At 38.5% G+C, this 14,615-nt stretch overlaps 1 protein-coding gene across 2 annotated transcripts in view; it reads right to left on the bottom strand.

Annotated features, from left to right (window-relative positions):
* Window positions 1-14,615, bottom strand: part of HPSE2 (heparanase 2 (inactive)) — a 707,067-nt gene that overhangs the window by 320,350 nt on the left and 372,102 nt on the right. For both annotated transcript variants that reach the window (XM_060171512.1, XM_060171513.1), the window contains one exon: window positions 13,228-13,399. In XM_060171512.1, coding sequence (XP_060027495.1) covers window positions 13,228-13,399 — 172 coding nt within the window. The remainder of the gene's footprint in view (window positions 1-13,227; window positions 13,400-14,615) is intronic.

The raw sequence follows: 14,615 nt of genomic DNA, 5'->3' as shown, positions 1-14,615 counted from the left end.
AGCACCAAGATGCTCTTCTTTCCCAGAGTACTCTCATCTTCTGTCAGCTTTCAAATCCCAAGATGCAGCCCTATCTCTACAATTATTGACTTGCTTGCTTGTTTGTTTTACCAGAGCACTGTTTAGCTCTGGCTTTTGGTGATGTGGGAGATTGAATCTGGTACTTTGGAGTCTCAGGCATGAGAGTTTCTTTGTATAACCATTATGATATCTACCTTCTTCCCTTTCTTGGCTTCTCAGATAGCAATTCCAAACATCTAGGGTGCTTGACCATCACTATTAATGCAGCTTGCTACATTTCATAAAATCTGATATCTAGACTTGTCATTAGTAACTATTTTTCTTGGATTCCAGATAATATTTCTATTTTTTCCATTTACTTCTTCATTACCCAGAGATCATTCATAAACATGTTTAGTTTCCATGTGTTTGGGTTTTTTCTAAGTTGTTTAAATTTTAATTAATTAATTAATTAATTACCTTCAGGGCTATCACTGGGGCTTGGTGACTGCACTACAAATCCACTGTTTCTGGAGGCTATCTTTTTTCCATTGTTGTTGTTGCTGTTATTGTTGTTACTGCCATTGTTATTGGATAGGGCAGAGAGAAATTAAGAGAGGAGGGAAAGACAGAGAAAGGAGAGAAAGATAGACACCTGAAGACCTGCTTTCACCACTTGTGAAACATCCCTCCTGCAGGAGGGGAGTCGGGGGCTCAAACTGGGATCCTTGCACTTCATGCTTTGTGCACTTAACCCGGTGCACTACTACATGACCCCCCACTGTTTTTATTTTTAAATATTCTTGTAGTGTAGATCTATAATGATAAATTCCATTTTTTTGTTTATCTGGACAAGTCTTTTATTTTTCACCATATTTGAATAATAATTTTGCAAGCTATTTTTGGCTACAAGTCTTTATCCTTTAGAATTATGAATGTTATTCTACTCTCTCCTAGCTTATAACGTTTTTGTCAAGAAATCTGATAATAGCTGATCAAGATGCCATTCTATGATATATACTTATTCCCTTGCTGGCTTTAACAAGTTTTCTTTATAATCATTCTGTTTAACTAATGGTATGTATTACATTAACTAAATTAGAGCAAAATATAAATATGATACTATGTACTGATGTTGGTGAGGCATTGGTGAAACACATATCTTGGTGAAATCATTCTGAAAAGAAATTTGGCAACAAGTAGAAGATCATAAAAATTATCATGTACTTTGACCCAGAAACCCAGATTTTTGGAATGTAGCCCAATCACATAATTCAAAGGAAATATAAAACTTATTTGTATAAATATGTTTATAGCTATGCAATATATTACATAAAAAAGCTGGAAACAGACCAAATACCCAATGGTTAGGGAATACCTAGGCAGACTTTGTTACATTGCTTAAGTGGAATATTTTATTTATATTAAGAATGACAAATATGAGAACTATGTAGAAATATGGAAAAGACAATATAAAGTAATGAGTAAAAATGCAGAAATCAAAATAATGCATACACAATGATCATAGCTATTCAGAATTGTATTTGTATAATAAAAAGGATTGGAAAGATTGTACAGCTGGGAATTTAGAGTACTGACATTTTTTTATACTGTAGGTTGAGTTTCTGGGAATGTTTATATGTTTCAAGTTATATTTCACTGTGTATTTAGTATACATACATTAGTAACATAAATCTCCATTTTTTTCTAGTACATAAGGGAAAATAATAGCTCATCAGTGCTTTTTCCTGCCCTGTGTGATATTCTTCAGTGTCTGAGTCCTATTAATTTTTATATTCCACTATAACACCCATTTGCATGCTCATTTCTTTAATCTGTTTCTTATTACTATGTTCCAGTTTCTTGGCTTAGTCATAATAAACCAGCACTTATGTACTTATATTTACACCACAGACACAAAGTGAAATGCCTTGGTCCCCACATCTCCAACCCTTTTCATTTTTTCTCCCTTCCTTCACTATGAATTCTTGTCCACATTATTTTTCTAGATCCTCACCCCCTCATATTTTTCTTCAGTTTCTGTTATTCTCCTTAAAAGACTTTCAACTCTTTTTGTTAGTTCCTTTATTTTGTCCTTTTGTTCAGCTGTTTTAGCTTTTGGATCATTAATTGTGTGACTGCCCTGCTGTTGTGGCTTTTAACTCTGCTATTGTGCTATTTTGCTGTGTTACTGTGGCATTCACTTTGGTTAATGTTACGATTAATTTCTCTATTTTTTCTTTTCTTTTTAAAGTTTTTTTTTATTATCTTTATTTATTTATTTATTGGGTAGAGACAGGCAGAAATCATGAGGAAGGGGGAGACAGAGAGAGAAAGAGAGAGAGGCACCTGCAGCCCTGCTTCGCCACTTGCAAAGCTTTCCCCCTACAGGTGGGGACTGGGGACTTGAACCTTGGTCCTTGAGCACTGTAATGTGTGCACTCAATCAGGTACACCACCACATGCTCCCCCTAATTTCTCTATTTTTGCACTTGGTTCTTTTTTTTTCTTTTAGGTCTTGACTCCTATTCTACTTAGGGATCTCATCTGTTGGTCTTCCCTTTTCATTTGGGTTTCTTCCATGAGTTTTATCACTTCCATATGGACTAGTTTTTCAGTTTCCACTTCAAATATTTTGATTATCTCTGGTTTATTAGAGTATTTTCCTGTATTGCTTTGTTTTTTCCTTGATTTGCTGATAGGCTAGATTTTCTAGGTCTATCCATTGTGTCTATTACCAATACAGTTCAGATTACCCTGTGCTCTCAGGCATGGTTGATTGGCTACCGTTGTCAGTGGTATTCATAATGAGAGATCACTTGGGGGCACACACAAAATGGTCAGAGTGCTCAAAGTTATTGAGTTGAGTAAGACACTGAGTTGGTCACTGGCCTGCGAAGATTTCAAGGATGGTCAGTGACATGGAGTTCTGTCCTATATGGAAGGTCATCTGAATCTCTGTGGAGTACTTGAGGTCTGGCAGGTACACAGGGAGCTCAATAGTTCCTGGGTGCCTCTATGCAGAGAGGGTGCAACTTGTTTTCTCTGGGCCTGGTATGCAAAGTCTGGTAGTTCAAGAGGGGATTCAATGACTGTGGTGGGGTCCAATGTGGGCTGCCAGTGAGTTGGTGGTAGCCCTGCTCTAGCTCTGTGTGGCATGTACCTGGGAATTGGGATACACACTGACTAGAACATAGTAAAACACAACGGGGAGGGAAGGGGCTGCTCTGGGCCCAGTGGATGCAAGCAGGTGCTGGGATCCACACTTCCCAGAATACAGTGGAGCCTGGGAGGAGAGGTTGGTCTGGTTCCTTTAGAAGTATAGGGAACTGGGGTTGCACACCCCAGATGGAACAAAGAGAAGTCTGAGGGGGTAGAGGCTGGCCTGGTTCCCCTAGACACAGAGGCAGGAGTTGGGGACAGCATTTTCCTATCATGATACAGTGAATCCTGGGGAGGGGGCAGCCACTCTGGTTCCCTTAGAAATACAGAGAGTTCAGGATTGTACTCACCAGCCCTGATATAGCGAAGCCTTGTGAGAAGAGACCCTATGATTCCCTTAAGTGCACAAGAGGCAGTTTGGGGCCACACTCACCTGCCCTGATACAGTGAAACTTGCTAGAGGGAGGCCACTCTGGTTCTCCTAGTCACATAGGGAGTTGGGGATGTACTTGCACACCCTGATACAGTGAAACCTGGTGAGGAGAGGCCCTTCTGGTTCCCTTAGACACACATGCGGGAGGTGGGGACTACACTTGCCCAGATACTGTAAAGTTTGGAGGAGAGAGGCTGCTCTGGCTTCCTTGTACACACATATGGATGTTGGGATTGGCATTTGCCAGAACACAGTGGGACCTGGACCAACTAGGGCCCAACTCTAGCTCTGTGGCCTTCTGGTTGACTTTAGGGGTTAGGGTGAGGCCCCTCCCAGTGGTAGTGCAGGGCAGGCTGAGACGAGCTATCTTGGGGTGGAAGACTCACTCAGGGTTCCACGCACAGTGTCTGGTAGGCTTGTGGATATAATGGCAGTACTGAGAACCAGGGTCTAGGAAATCCGAATAGGGAGCCCCTTGGCTTGTTGTTTGTCTACTTTCTAGTGCTTCCCATGTTTCTCTTGCTCTGTCTTTGGGTTTTATGTGTTTCATGGATTATTTCTGCACTCCTTAGTTCAATCCCTTGGTTGCTGCTTCTATTTTTGCCATATCTGAGAGAAAGCAATCCCAGAGCTGTAAGACAATCACCATCTTTTTTCTTCTCCTCAGTACTGTCTTAGTCTTAAAATTAGTTAGTTGTTATTTGTCTCCTCTATTTTGTTATTCTATATTCTATATATTCTACATTCTATGAGAGCAGAGAAAGTCTTAGTATTTGACTCTGATGATGATAACTTTTAAATGTAGCACTAGGAATGAACTGAACACACATGCATATTTGAGACCATCACTGTGTGCCGCCTTCCACAGTCAAAAATTCCATTTCATATTGAGATAGGAAGGTTGGGGGAGGAGAGAGGGAGAAGAGAGAAACAGAGAGAAGAGGAAACAAAGTACCACACAACCATACATAGTGCTATCATGTGATGCTGGGTTGAACCTTCAGGGACAGTTGCTATGTTTATTAGCTTAGGTCAAGACTAAACAACTACAAATGGGAAGAGAGAATCACAACAGTCTCCAAGTTACAGTCTCCAAGGACCATACAGGAAGTAGGTCAAAGCTTTCTTTCTCCTTGGAGAGATCTATTATTCAAGTGAGACATTCATCTAGTCTCACTTGATCTGTGGACCTTACTGGAAATGTCTTACTCATCTTTGAATTATTCAGAAAGGACCCTATCTTTCTAAGAATATGGCATGATACTGCATGAAAGAAGTGTCTATATTCCTAATAAATCTGGAAAAAGTCTCAAAATTCCTAAGTTCTTTGCTCTCATTCCACCAGTTGCCATGACACACTAACTTTGGGTCTTGGATTTAATATAATTTCAGTCTCCCTCATGCCATTCCCTCAGACATTCCCTCTGACCTGACTAATGGATCCCACCTATGTTGATATACAGCTTACTTAATATGGATCTGGCCAACAAGCAGGAGTGTGGATAGCATTTACCATAGTATATCATCTATAACCAATGGCTAAAAACATTTATTACAATTAGTCAAAATTAAGTAAAACATATAATAGCAATTTTATGGTATGCATGTTAATAAATCTATTAGTTAAATTAGACTTTAAGGGGTAGATATCACAATAGTTATGCAAAGAGACTCTCATGCCTGAGTCTCTGAAGTCCCAAGTTCAGTCCCCCTGTACCACCATAAGCCAGAGTTGAGCAGTCCTCTGGTAAAAAATAATAATAATAAATAAATAAATAAATAAATAAATAAATAAAGGGTGCGGAGCCAAGATGACGACTTGAGAGCAGCAGCTGCCATGAGCTCCAAGAAGCAGCAGCTTGTGGCCTAGGATTCTCTGGGTAGGGTAGGATACTGGGCTGTCTGTATGAGGGTGAACACAGGCTGGTCAGGGTGGTACCATAATAAAGTCCCATAACTCACTCTTGGGATGACAAAAGGAGGCCAGGGGGACAAAGAAAGGAAATCTTTTGATTATTTCTGAGCTGACCCCTCCCTCCCACCCCAGAACCAGTCCCCAGGGGCTGGACAGCCCCCTTCTAGCAGGCTTCCCACTGAGCTATTTTCTTTACCAAGATTCCTGGCTCACCAGGGGTGTCATTCCAAGCCTTTCCTTTTTGTTTAATTCTTTTTTTTTTTTTTTTTAAGTGGTTGGAGCTCTATTTGAGTGGCAAAATACCTAACCAGTCAGAGCCTCATTCCTGCCTGGTAAAGACTACAGGATTTTTTTTTTTTATTATTTCTTACAATTGGCTGTCTTTGCTCAGGGTGCCTGTAGCCAATCCAAAGCGGTCCAAGATGCATACTGACTGTTAGTGTTTTTTATTCTATTTTATTTTATTATTACTATAATTATATATGCATGTTCCTTTTCCCTCCTCCTTCTTCAGGTTGACCAAAATTAACTGTTGTTGTTTTTTTCCATTGCTAGGTGACTGAGTGTCCTATCCACTGTGAGAGAAACTTGTTTCTCTCTCCCTCTTCTCTACACAGTCCTTTTATCCTCATCCAAGCTAATTAAAAAAAAAAAAAACTTTTTCACTATTCTTTTTTTTTTTAATTCTTTTCTTCCTCCTTCGTTTGCTTTCTGAATTCACTGATACTCACTTGTGACATATTTTGGGGAAGAAATCTGACTTGGAGTGGACTCTGTGTGTGGGCCTCTTCTCTACTTCCCTTTCTCCACTATCTATTCCTATATTTACTTATAGTGGACAGTAGATTTGCATAATTGTCTATTCTTGCTTTCCCTTTATTCCTTTCCTTTTCTTTTTCTTCTGGACTTGGTTGCTATTTTTTCTTGGACTGGACATGTTGTTTGGCTAACTGGTATTGGTTGAACTACATCAATCCTTGCGTAAATTACTACTGTTGTACTTTCTGAGGTTGGTTTACTGGATTTGTCATAAAAGTATTTAGTATACTGTGGCTTGTACTCAAAACACAACAACTGAAGAAATACAGAACAGAAAAAAATTTTTAAATCAATTTAAAAAATGATTAAATAAAGAGCAAATAAAACTGCTACCATAATGAATCAGGACAAGAGGCCAGAAGAAACTCCAAATCAGTCAGAAGTAACCATAGATAAGAAAAGTATACAAGCCATAGTAAACCTAATAATCACAGAAATTAAGACAACTATAGAGAAAAGGGCTATCAGAACTAGGGAAACAAGAGATGAGAGCCTCAAAGAAAATACAAGCTACCTAGAGGTAATTAAAGAAATGAAAGCTGAAATAGCTGAGCTAAAAGCCCAATTAACAAAACAAGCTAATACTATAGCTGAACTGAAGAAAGAAGCTAAGGGAAGGGAAAACAGACTAACAGAAGCAGAAACCAGAATTAGCCAGGCAGAGGATGAGCTAGAGAAACAAAGAAAGAGGTAAAAGAGCTCAAAAAGAGATTGAGAGACACTGAAAACAACAACAGAGACATATGGGATGATCTCAAAAGAAGTAACATTTGTATCATTGCTTGCCAGAGGAAGAAAGAGAGGAAGGGGAAGTAAACATTCTAGAAGTAATTATAGAAGAAAAATTCCCAGACCTAAACAACAGAAAGGAAATTAAAATCCCAGAGGCCTAGACAGTCCCAAACAGAATCAATCCAGACCTGAAGACACCAAGACACATCATAGTTATAACTAAAAGAGGTAAAGATAAAGAAAGGGTTGTAAAGGCTGCAAGAGAAAAACAAAAAGTCACATACAAGGGAAAACCCATAAGACTATCAGCAGACTTCTCCACTCAAACTCTAAAAGCCAGAAGAGAAAGGCAAGGTATATATGGAGCCCTGAATAAGAAAGGGTTTTAAGCAAGGATATTATATCCTGCTGGACTTTCATTCAAACTAGATGGAGTCATCAAAACCTTTTCAGACAGACAACAGTTAAAGGAGGCAACCATCAGCAAGCATGCCCTGAAAGAGGTACTAAAACACCTCTTATAAACAAGAACATCATTATAATATTTGCCATATATCAGAGCAAATAAAAAACTGTTGAATAATGGCACTACAATACATTAAATCCATAATATCAATAAATTTCAATGGCTTAAACTCACCCATTAAAAGGCACAGAGTGGGAGGATGGGTCAGAAAACACAACACAATCATATGCTGCTTGCAAGAATCCCATGTGACACAACAGGATATACACAGACTTAAAGTGAAAGGATGGAAAACTACCATACAGGCTAATGGACCACAAAAAAGACAAAAACAGCCATTCTCATCACTGACACCATAGACTTAAAATTAATTAAAGTAATAAATATAGGCAAGGCCAATACATAATGATTAGAGGATCAATCAACCAAGAAGATTTAACAATTATTAACATCTATACACCCAATTAGGGACCATATAAATATATCAAACACCTACTGAAAGTACAAAATACATCAGTAGTCATACAATAGTAATGGAAGACTTCAACACAACATTCTCACACTTAGATCAATGAAGCAGAGAATCAACAAAGAAACAAGAGAATTAAATGAAAAGATGGACAGAATAGACCTGCTGGACATTTTCAGAGTTCTTTACCCCCAAAAACTGGAGTACACATTCTTTTCAAATCCACACAGCACATTCTCAACGACAGACCACATGTTAGGTCACAAAGACAGTATCAACAACTTCAAGAGTATTGAAATCATCCCAAGTATTTTCTCAGACCACGGTGAAGTAAAGCTAACATTCAACAACAAACAGAAAATTACTAAAACTCACAGAATTTGGAAATTCAACAACATACTGCTTAAGAACTGCTTAGTCAGAGAGGCACTCAAGCAAGATTCAAGTGTTCCCGGAAAGAAATAAAAATGAAAAAATGGTTCAGTTTTGGAAGGACCTATGTTTCTAGGAATTCTTTCATTTCTTCCAGATTCTCTAGCTTGGTGGCATATAGTTCTTCGTAGAAGTTTCAAATGATTTTCTGGATTTCTGTGGTGTCACTTGTGATATCTCCTCTATCATTTACAATTCTATTTATTTGATTCTTTTTTTTTATTTTTAGTGAGTCTGGCTAGGGGTTTGTCAATTTTGTTTAATCTTTCAAAGAATCAACATTTGGCTTCATTGATGTTTTGTATGATTCTCAATAACAAGTTATCTAAATATTTGGGACACAGCTAAAGCAGTATTGAGAAGGAAACTCAAAGCAATACAATCACGTATCAGAGAACAAGAAAAAGCTCAAATAAACGACCTTACTGCATACCTCAAGGACTTAGAGGAAGAGGAACAAAGGAACCCTAAAGCAACTAGAAGGATGGAAATCACTAAAATTAGAGCAGAAATAAACATGGACAATAAGAGAATCATACAAAACATCAATGAAGCCAAATGTTGATTCTTTGAAAGATTAAACAAAATTGACAACCCCCTAGCCAGACTCACTAAAAATAAAAAAAAAGAATCAAATAAATAGAATTGTAAATGATAGAGGAGATATCACAAGTGACACCACAGAAATCCAGAAAATCATTTGAAACTTCTACGAAGAACTATATGCCACCAAGCTAGAGAATCTGGAAGAAATGAAAGAATTCCTAGAAACATAGGTCCCTCCAAAACTGAACCAAGAAGAACTACAAAAGCTAAATACACCAATCACAGACAAAGAAATCTAAGCAGTTATTAAGAATCTTCCCAACAACAAAAGTCCTGGACTAGATGGCTTCACGAGTGTTCAGGAAACACTTAATACCTTTACTTCTAAAGCTCTTCCACAAGATCAAAGAAAAAGGAACACACCCTTCCACCTTCTATGAAGCCAACATTACCCTGATACCAAAAGCAGATAGGGACACAACAACAAAGGAAAACTACAGACCAATATCTCTGATGAACATAGCTGCCAAAATATTAAACAAGATCCTGGCCAATCAGATACAGCAGTATATTAAAAAGACTGTTCATCACGACCAAGTGGGTTTTATCCTAGGAATGCAAGGCTGGTTTAACATATGTAAGTCAATCAATGTCATTCACCACATCAATAAAAGCAAAACCAAAAACCACATGATTATCTCAATAGAAGCACAGAAAGCCTTTGACAAAGTCCAACACCCAGTCATGCTCAAAACACTACAAAAAATGGGAACAGATGGGAAATTTCTCAAGATAGTGGAATCCATATATAGCAAACTTACAGCCAACGTCTTACTCAATGGATAGAAGTTGAAAGCATTCCCTCTCAGATGGGGAACTAGTCAGGGATGTCTACTATCACCATTACTCTTCAAAATAATATTGGATGTTCTTGCTATAGCAATCAGGCAAGAGAAAGAAATCAAAAGAATACAGATTGTAAGGGAAGAAGTCAAGCTCCACTATTTGCATATGATATGATAGTATACATAGAAAACCTAAAGAATCCAGCAGAAAACTACTGGAGGTTATTAGGCAATATAGCAAGGTGTCAGGCTACAAAATCAATGTACAAAAATCAGTGGCATTTATTTATGCAAACACTAAATCTGAAGAAGACATCCAGAAATCACTCTCATCCGCTGTTGCAGCAAAAATCAATAAAATACCTAAGAAAAAGCTTAACCAAAGAAGTGAAAGACCTGTATACTAAAAACTATGAGTCGCTATTCAATGAAATAGAAATGATACCAAGAAATGGAAAGAAATCCCATGTGCATGGATTATAAGAGCCATATACAAATTTAACACAATACCCATCAAAGTTCAACCAAGCTTCTTTAAGATGATAGAACAAAAACTACAGTCATTTATCTGGAACCAAAAAACACCTAGAATTGCCATAACAATCTTAAGGAAAAGAAACAGAAATGGAGGCATTACACCCCCATAGTTCAAACTGTATTATAAGGCCATCATCATCAAAGCAGCCTGTTACTGGAACAAAAATAGGTACACAGACCAGTGAAACAGAATTGAAAGCCCAGAACTAAACCCCCACACCTATGGACATCTAATCTTTGATAAGGGGGCCCAAAGTATTATATGGAGAAAGGACGCTCTCTTCAATAAATGGTGCTGGGAAAACTGGGTTGAAACATGCAGAAGAAAGAAACTGAACCACTTTATCTCACCAGAAACAAAAATCAACTCCAAATGGATCAAAGACCTGGATGTTAGACCAGAAACAATCAAATACTTAGAGGAAAACATCTGTGGAACACTTTCCTACCTAAACCTCAAGGACATCTTTGATGATTGATATAAACCCAATTGCAAGGAAGACTACAGCAGAAACAAACCAATGGGACTACATCAAATTGAAAAGCTTCTGCACAGCCAAAGAAACTATCACACAAACAAGGAGATCCCTCATAGAATGGGAGAAGATCTTCACATGCCATACATCAGACAAGAAACTAATCACCAAAATATACAAAGAACTCAGGAAATTTAGTGAAAAAAACAAAAACAAATGATCTCATTCAAAAATGGGCAGAGGATATGAACAAAACATTCACTACAGAGGAGATCCAAAAGGCTAACAAACACATGAAAAATTGCTCCAGGTCACTGATTATCAAGAGAAATGCAAATAAGACCATATTGGGATACCACCTCACTCCTGTGAGAATGGCATACATCAAAAAGGACAGCAGCAACAAATGCTGGAGAGGCTGTGGGGACAGAGGTATCCTTCTACACTGCTGGTGGGAATGTAAATTGGTCCAGCGTCTATGGAGAGCCATCTGGAGAACTCTCACAAGGCTAGACATGGACCTTCCATATGACCCAGTAATTCCTCTCCTGGGGATATACCCCAATGACTCCATAACACCCAGCCAAAAAGATGTGCGTACATCTATGCTCATAGCAGCACAATTTGTAATAGCTATGTTGACTCTCTCAAAAGCCTAGACCAGGGAGAACAGAAGCAACCACTGGCACAGCTATACACAAATCATGTCAAAGGGCATAAATTATGGTGCTTTTGTGTATGATACAACAAATTCTAACAAAGGACTTTTCAAAGTTAACCCAATTGCTAAATAATGCAATTATAGCAATAACTATCTCTTGTCTTCTTAACCCTAAGATAGCAGGAACACCCCCCCCCCACTTCCTCAATAGAGGCTATATTTCCCCCAGTCCTGGAACCTCTAGGGTGGGGCTCATTTTCCTGCATGCTTCTCTCAATTCATACCAAATGATATTGCATCCGCTGATCCCAACCTAATGAACGCAACGAGTACCACCTCAGCATGCTTCATTTCAGACTGTGTCCAGAGACTTCAGGCATGGAATGTCAACCCTTGCCTCATTACTCGGGTGATATCTTTCCTTTCATAGTATTTTCTAATTCCATTCCAGTTGGTTCACTTTCTAACAAAGTCCCCAAACCTAGATATAGACCAGGTCCTGTGAGATAGAGCACATGTCCACATACTCTATACTACACCTGAGGAAGATGGGTCCTGATATTGGGGCAGCTTGGAATGTTCCTACTCATGACCACAGAATAAGAGCTCTGATCTACAGGGATGCAGAGGTCACATAGACTCCTAAGCTGAATATGGGCCCCAGATCAGATTAAATCGATGGGGTTTACAGTCAACAATATTCATAACCCTTTCCTATATTAGGGAGCTAGTCTCTTCCCTGATCCAGCTTTCTGGTCATTTATGCAGCCATGGCATCAACTCCCCAGACAATAACTTGGATCTACCTGTATATCAGATTTCAGTCTCAGGGAAAAAAAAAAAAAACCAGTATAGCCAAATATCCTTTGGAATATAACTAAAATACGCCTACTAGCTATCTACAAAATGGAGTCCTTCCAGCTCTTTATCTGTATTATTCCAACCTTTAAGTTCATGATTGATCAATAATTTTTTTGGCCTTGTATGTTAACTCTCTTTTCAGCCACTAGGTTCCATATGCTAGCAAGATGCCTACCAGACTTCCCTGGACAGACAACCCCTCCAATGTGTCCTGGAGCTCTGCTAGGGAAAGAGACAGGCTGGGAGTATGGATTGACCTGTCAATGCCAATTTTCAGCAGGAAAGCAATTACAGAAGCCAGACCTTCAACCTTTTGCATCCCACAAGGATCTTGGTTCCATACTCCCAGAGGGTTAAAGAGTAGGAAAGCTATCAGTGGAGGGGTTGGTATATGGAGGTCTGGTGGTGGGAATTGTGTGAAGCTGTACCCCTCTTATCCTATGATTTTGTCAATGTTTCCTTTTTATAAATAAATAAAAATAAAAATAAATAAATCAGACTTTAATCTGTAAGTAATTATAGTTTTTCTCCTATTTCCTAACCAGTTCCAACCAGTTTGATTTGATAACATTTGTACCTAATCTAACTTTCTCTAAAAGGTCACAAAAATAGAGCATATAATATTTTTGTTTTTAAAAATATAATTGATACCATGAAATACTTCCATATATGTGCTTTTCAAAACAATGCATCCCTTCCAACCCATCCTAGAGTCTTGATAAGCCTTTAATCACACAGAGGGATATTAACTCACATTAATTTACTATATTTATTGAGCTATAGTGTACAGACAGCTAAATAATCTGTTTAAGTACCACGCACTAACCGATTATGCCACTGGAGCTCCACAAACAGCTAAATAATCCAACTTACCCATCTAGCAGGGCGATGACATTTTTCCTGGGCCGACCAATGTTAGGGCCATACAAGCTGGCTCTGGAGTAAATGCGGATGGGCTGCAACAGGCTTTTCAGCTGGATGTAATCCTTTCCCAACTGGCTGCCATTTACTGCCCGGCCATGCATGGTCCGATAGTTATTTGGCTCTAGATTAAAAGCAGACATGCAAGTCAGAGTTGAAAAGGGCAAGGTTACATCAAAACTTTCCTAGCCACAGGTTTCTCTGACTTTTACCAAATATGAATAAAACAACCAAAAAGTAGATGTAAGTTAGGCTAATTTGAAGAACCACTCTAACAAATAATTCAAGTGACACATTACAATTATATTGGTTAAAAAAAAATGTCTCCCACCCCAGGTATATAGATGGCATGATGATAGCGCATGGGAGTTACAGGTTCAATCCCTGGTGCAAGTAGAGGAGTGCTCTTGTCAAAAATAAGTAAATTAAAAAATTAATACATAATTAGTTTGTTCTTAAGTCTTGACAAATGATTACCCCATCCATAATATGAAGACCATATTGATTTTCAGGTGATTCTTCATAATGAATGGAATTCAGGTTAAATAGTGCCCTTCAAATTTATTCTATTCTCAATTTCAGAAGATGATCTTATTGGAGACTATATCTTTGAAGATGTAATTTCTTAAAATGAGATTATATGGGATTAGAATGTGTCCTAAATTAAATGACTGGTATTTTAGTAAAAGAAAGGAGAGATAGACTCAATTACATGGATATGTAAGACCATATACAAAGAAGGTAAGGATGGGGGAGAAATGGTAAGGATTGTTAGCAGCTACTAAGCCCCCAGGAAGGAGGCATCAGATAGAATAGCCCTCAGATCTGTAAAGGAGATCAATTCTGCCAACGCTGTGGTTTTACACTTCTGGCTTCCTAAGCAGTGAGAACATGAATTTCTGTTGTTTGAAAGACTGTGTGTACTCAGGAGAAATGGCAGGGGGTGGGGGGCTGGTGGGAGACTAGTTATCCATGTATCCCTAGATGTTTGTAAAACATAGTGTACTAGGAGTGGGGTGGTAACGTAGCAAGGACTAGCTTAAGGATCCCAGTTCGAGCTCCCAGCTCCCCACCTGCAGGGGAGTCACTTCACCGGCAGCGAAGCAGGTCTGCAGGTGTTTATCTTTCTCTCCCCCTCTGTCTTCCCCTCCTCTCTCCATTTCTCTCTGTCCTATCCAACAACAATGGCATCAATAACACCAATAATAACTGCAACAATAAAAAAACAAGGGTAACAAAAGGGAATAAACATTTTAAAACGCATAGTGTACTCATAAAGAAGACATGATAATGCTTATCATAAAGTAAAAACTGGTCAGAATCGTAAAGTGTGAATTTGA

Source organism: Erinaceus europaeus, chromosome 14 (genome assembly GCF_950295315.1).
Source record: "Erinaceus europaeus chromosome 14, mEriEur2.1, whole genome shotgun sequence".
Taxonomy (NCBI): Eukaryota; Metazoa; Chordata; class Mammalia; order Eulipotyphla; family Erinaceidae; genus Erinaceus; species Erinaceus europaeus.
This window is presented reverse-complemented; position numbering and strand designations above follow the sequence as displayed.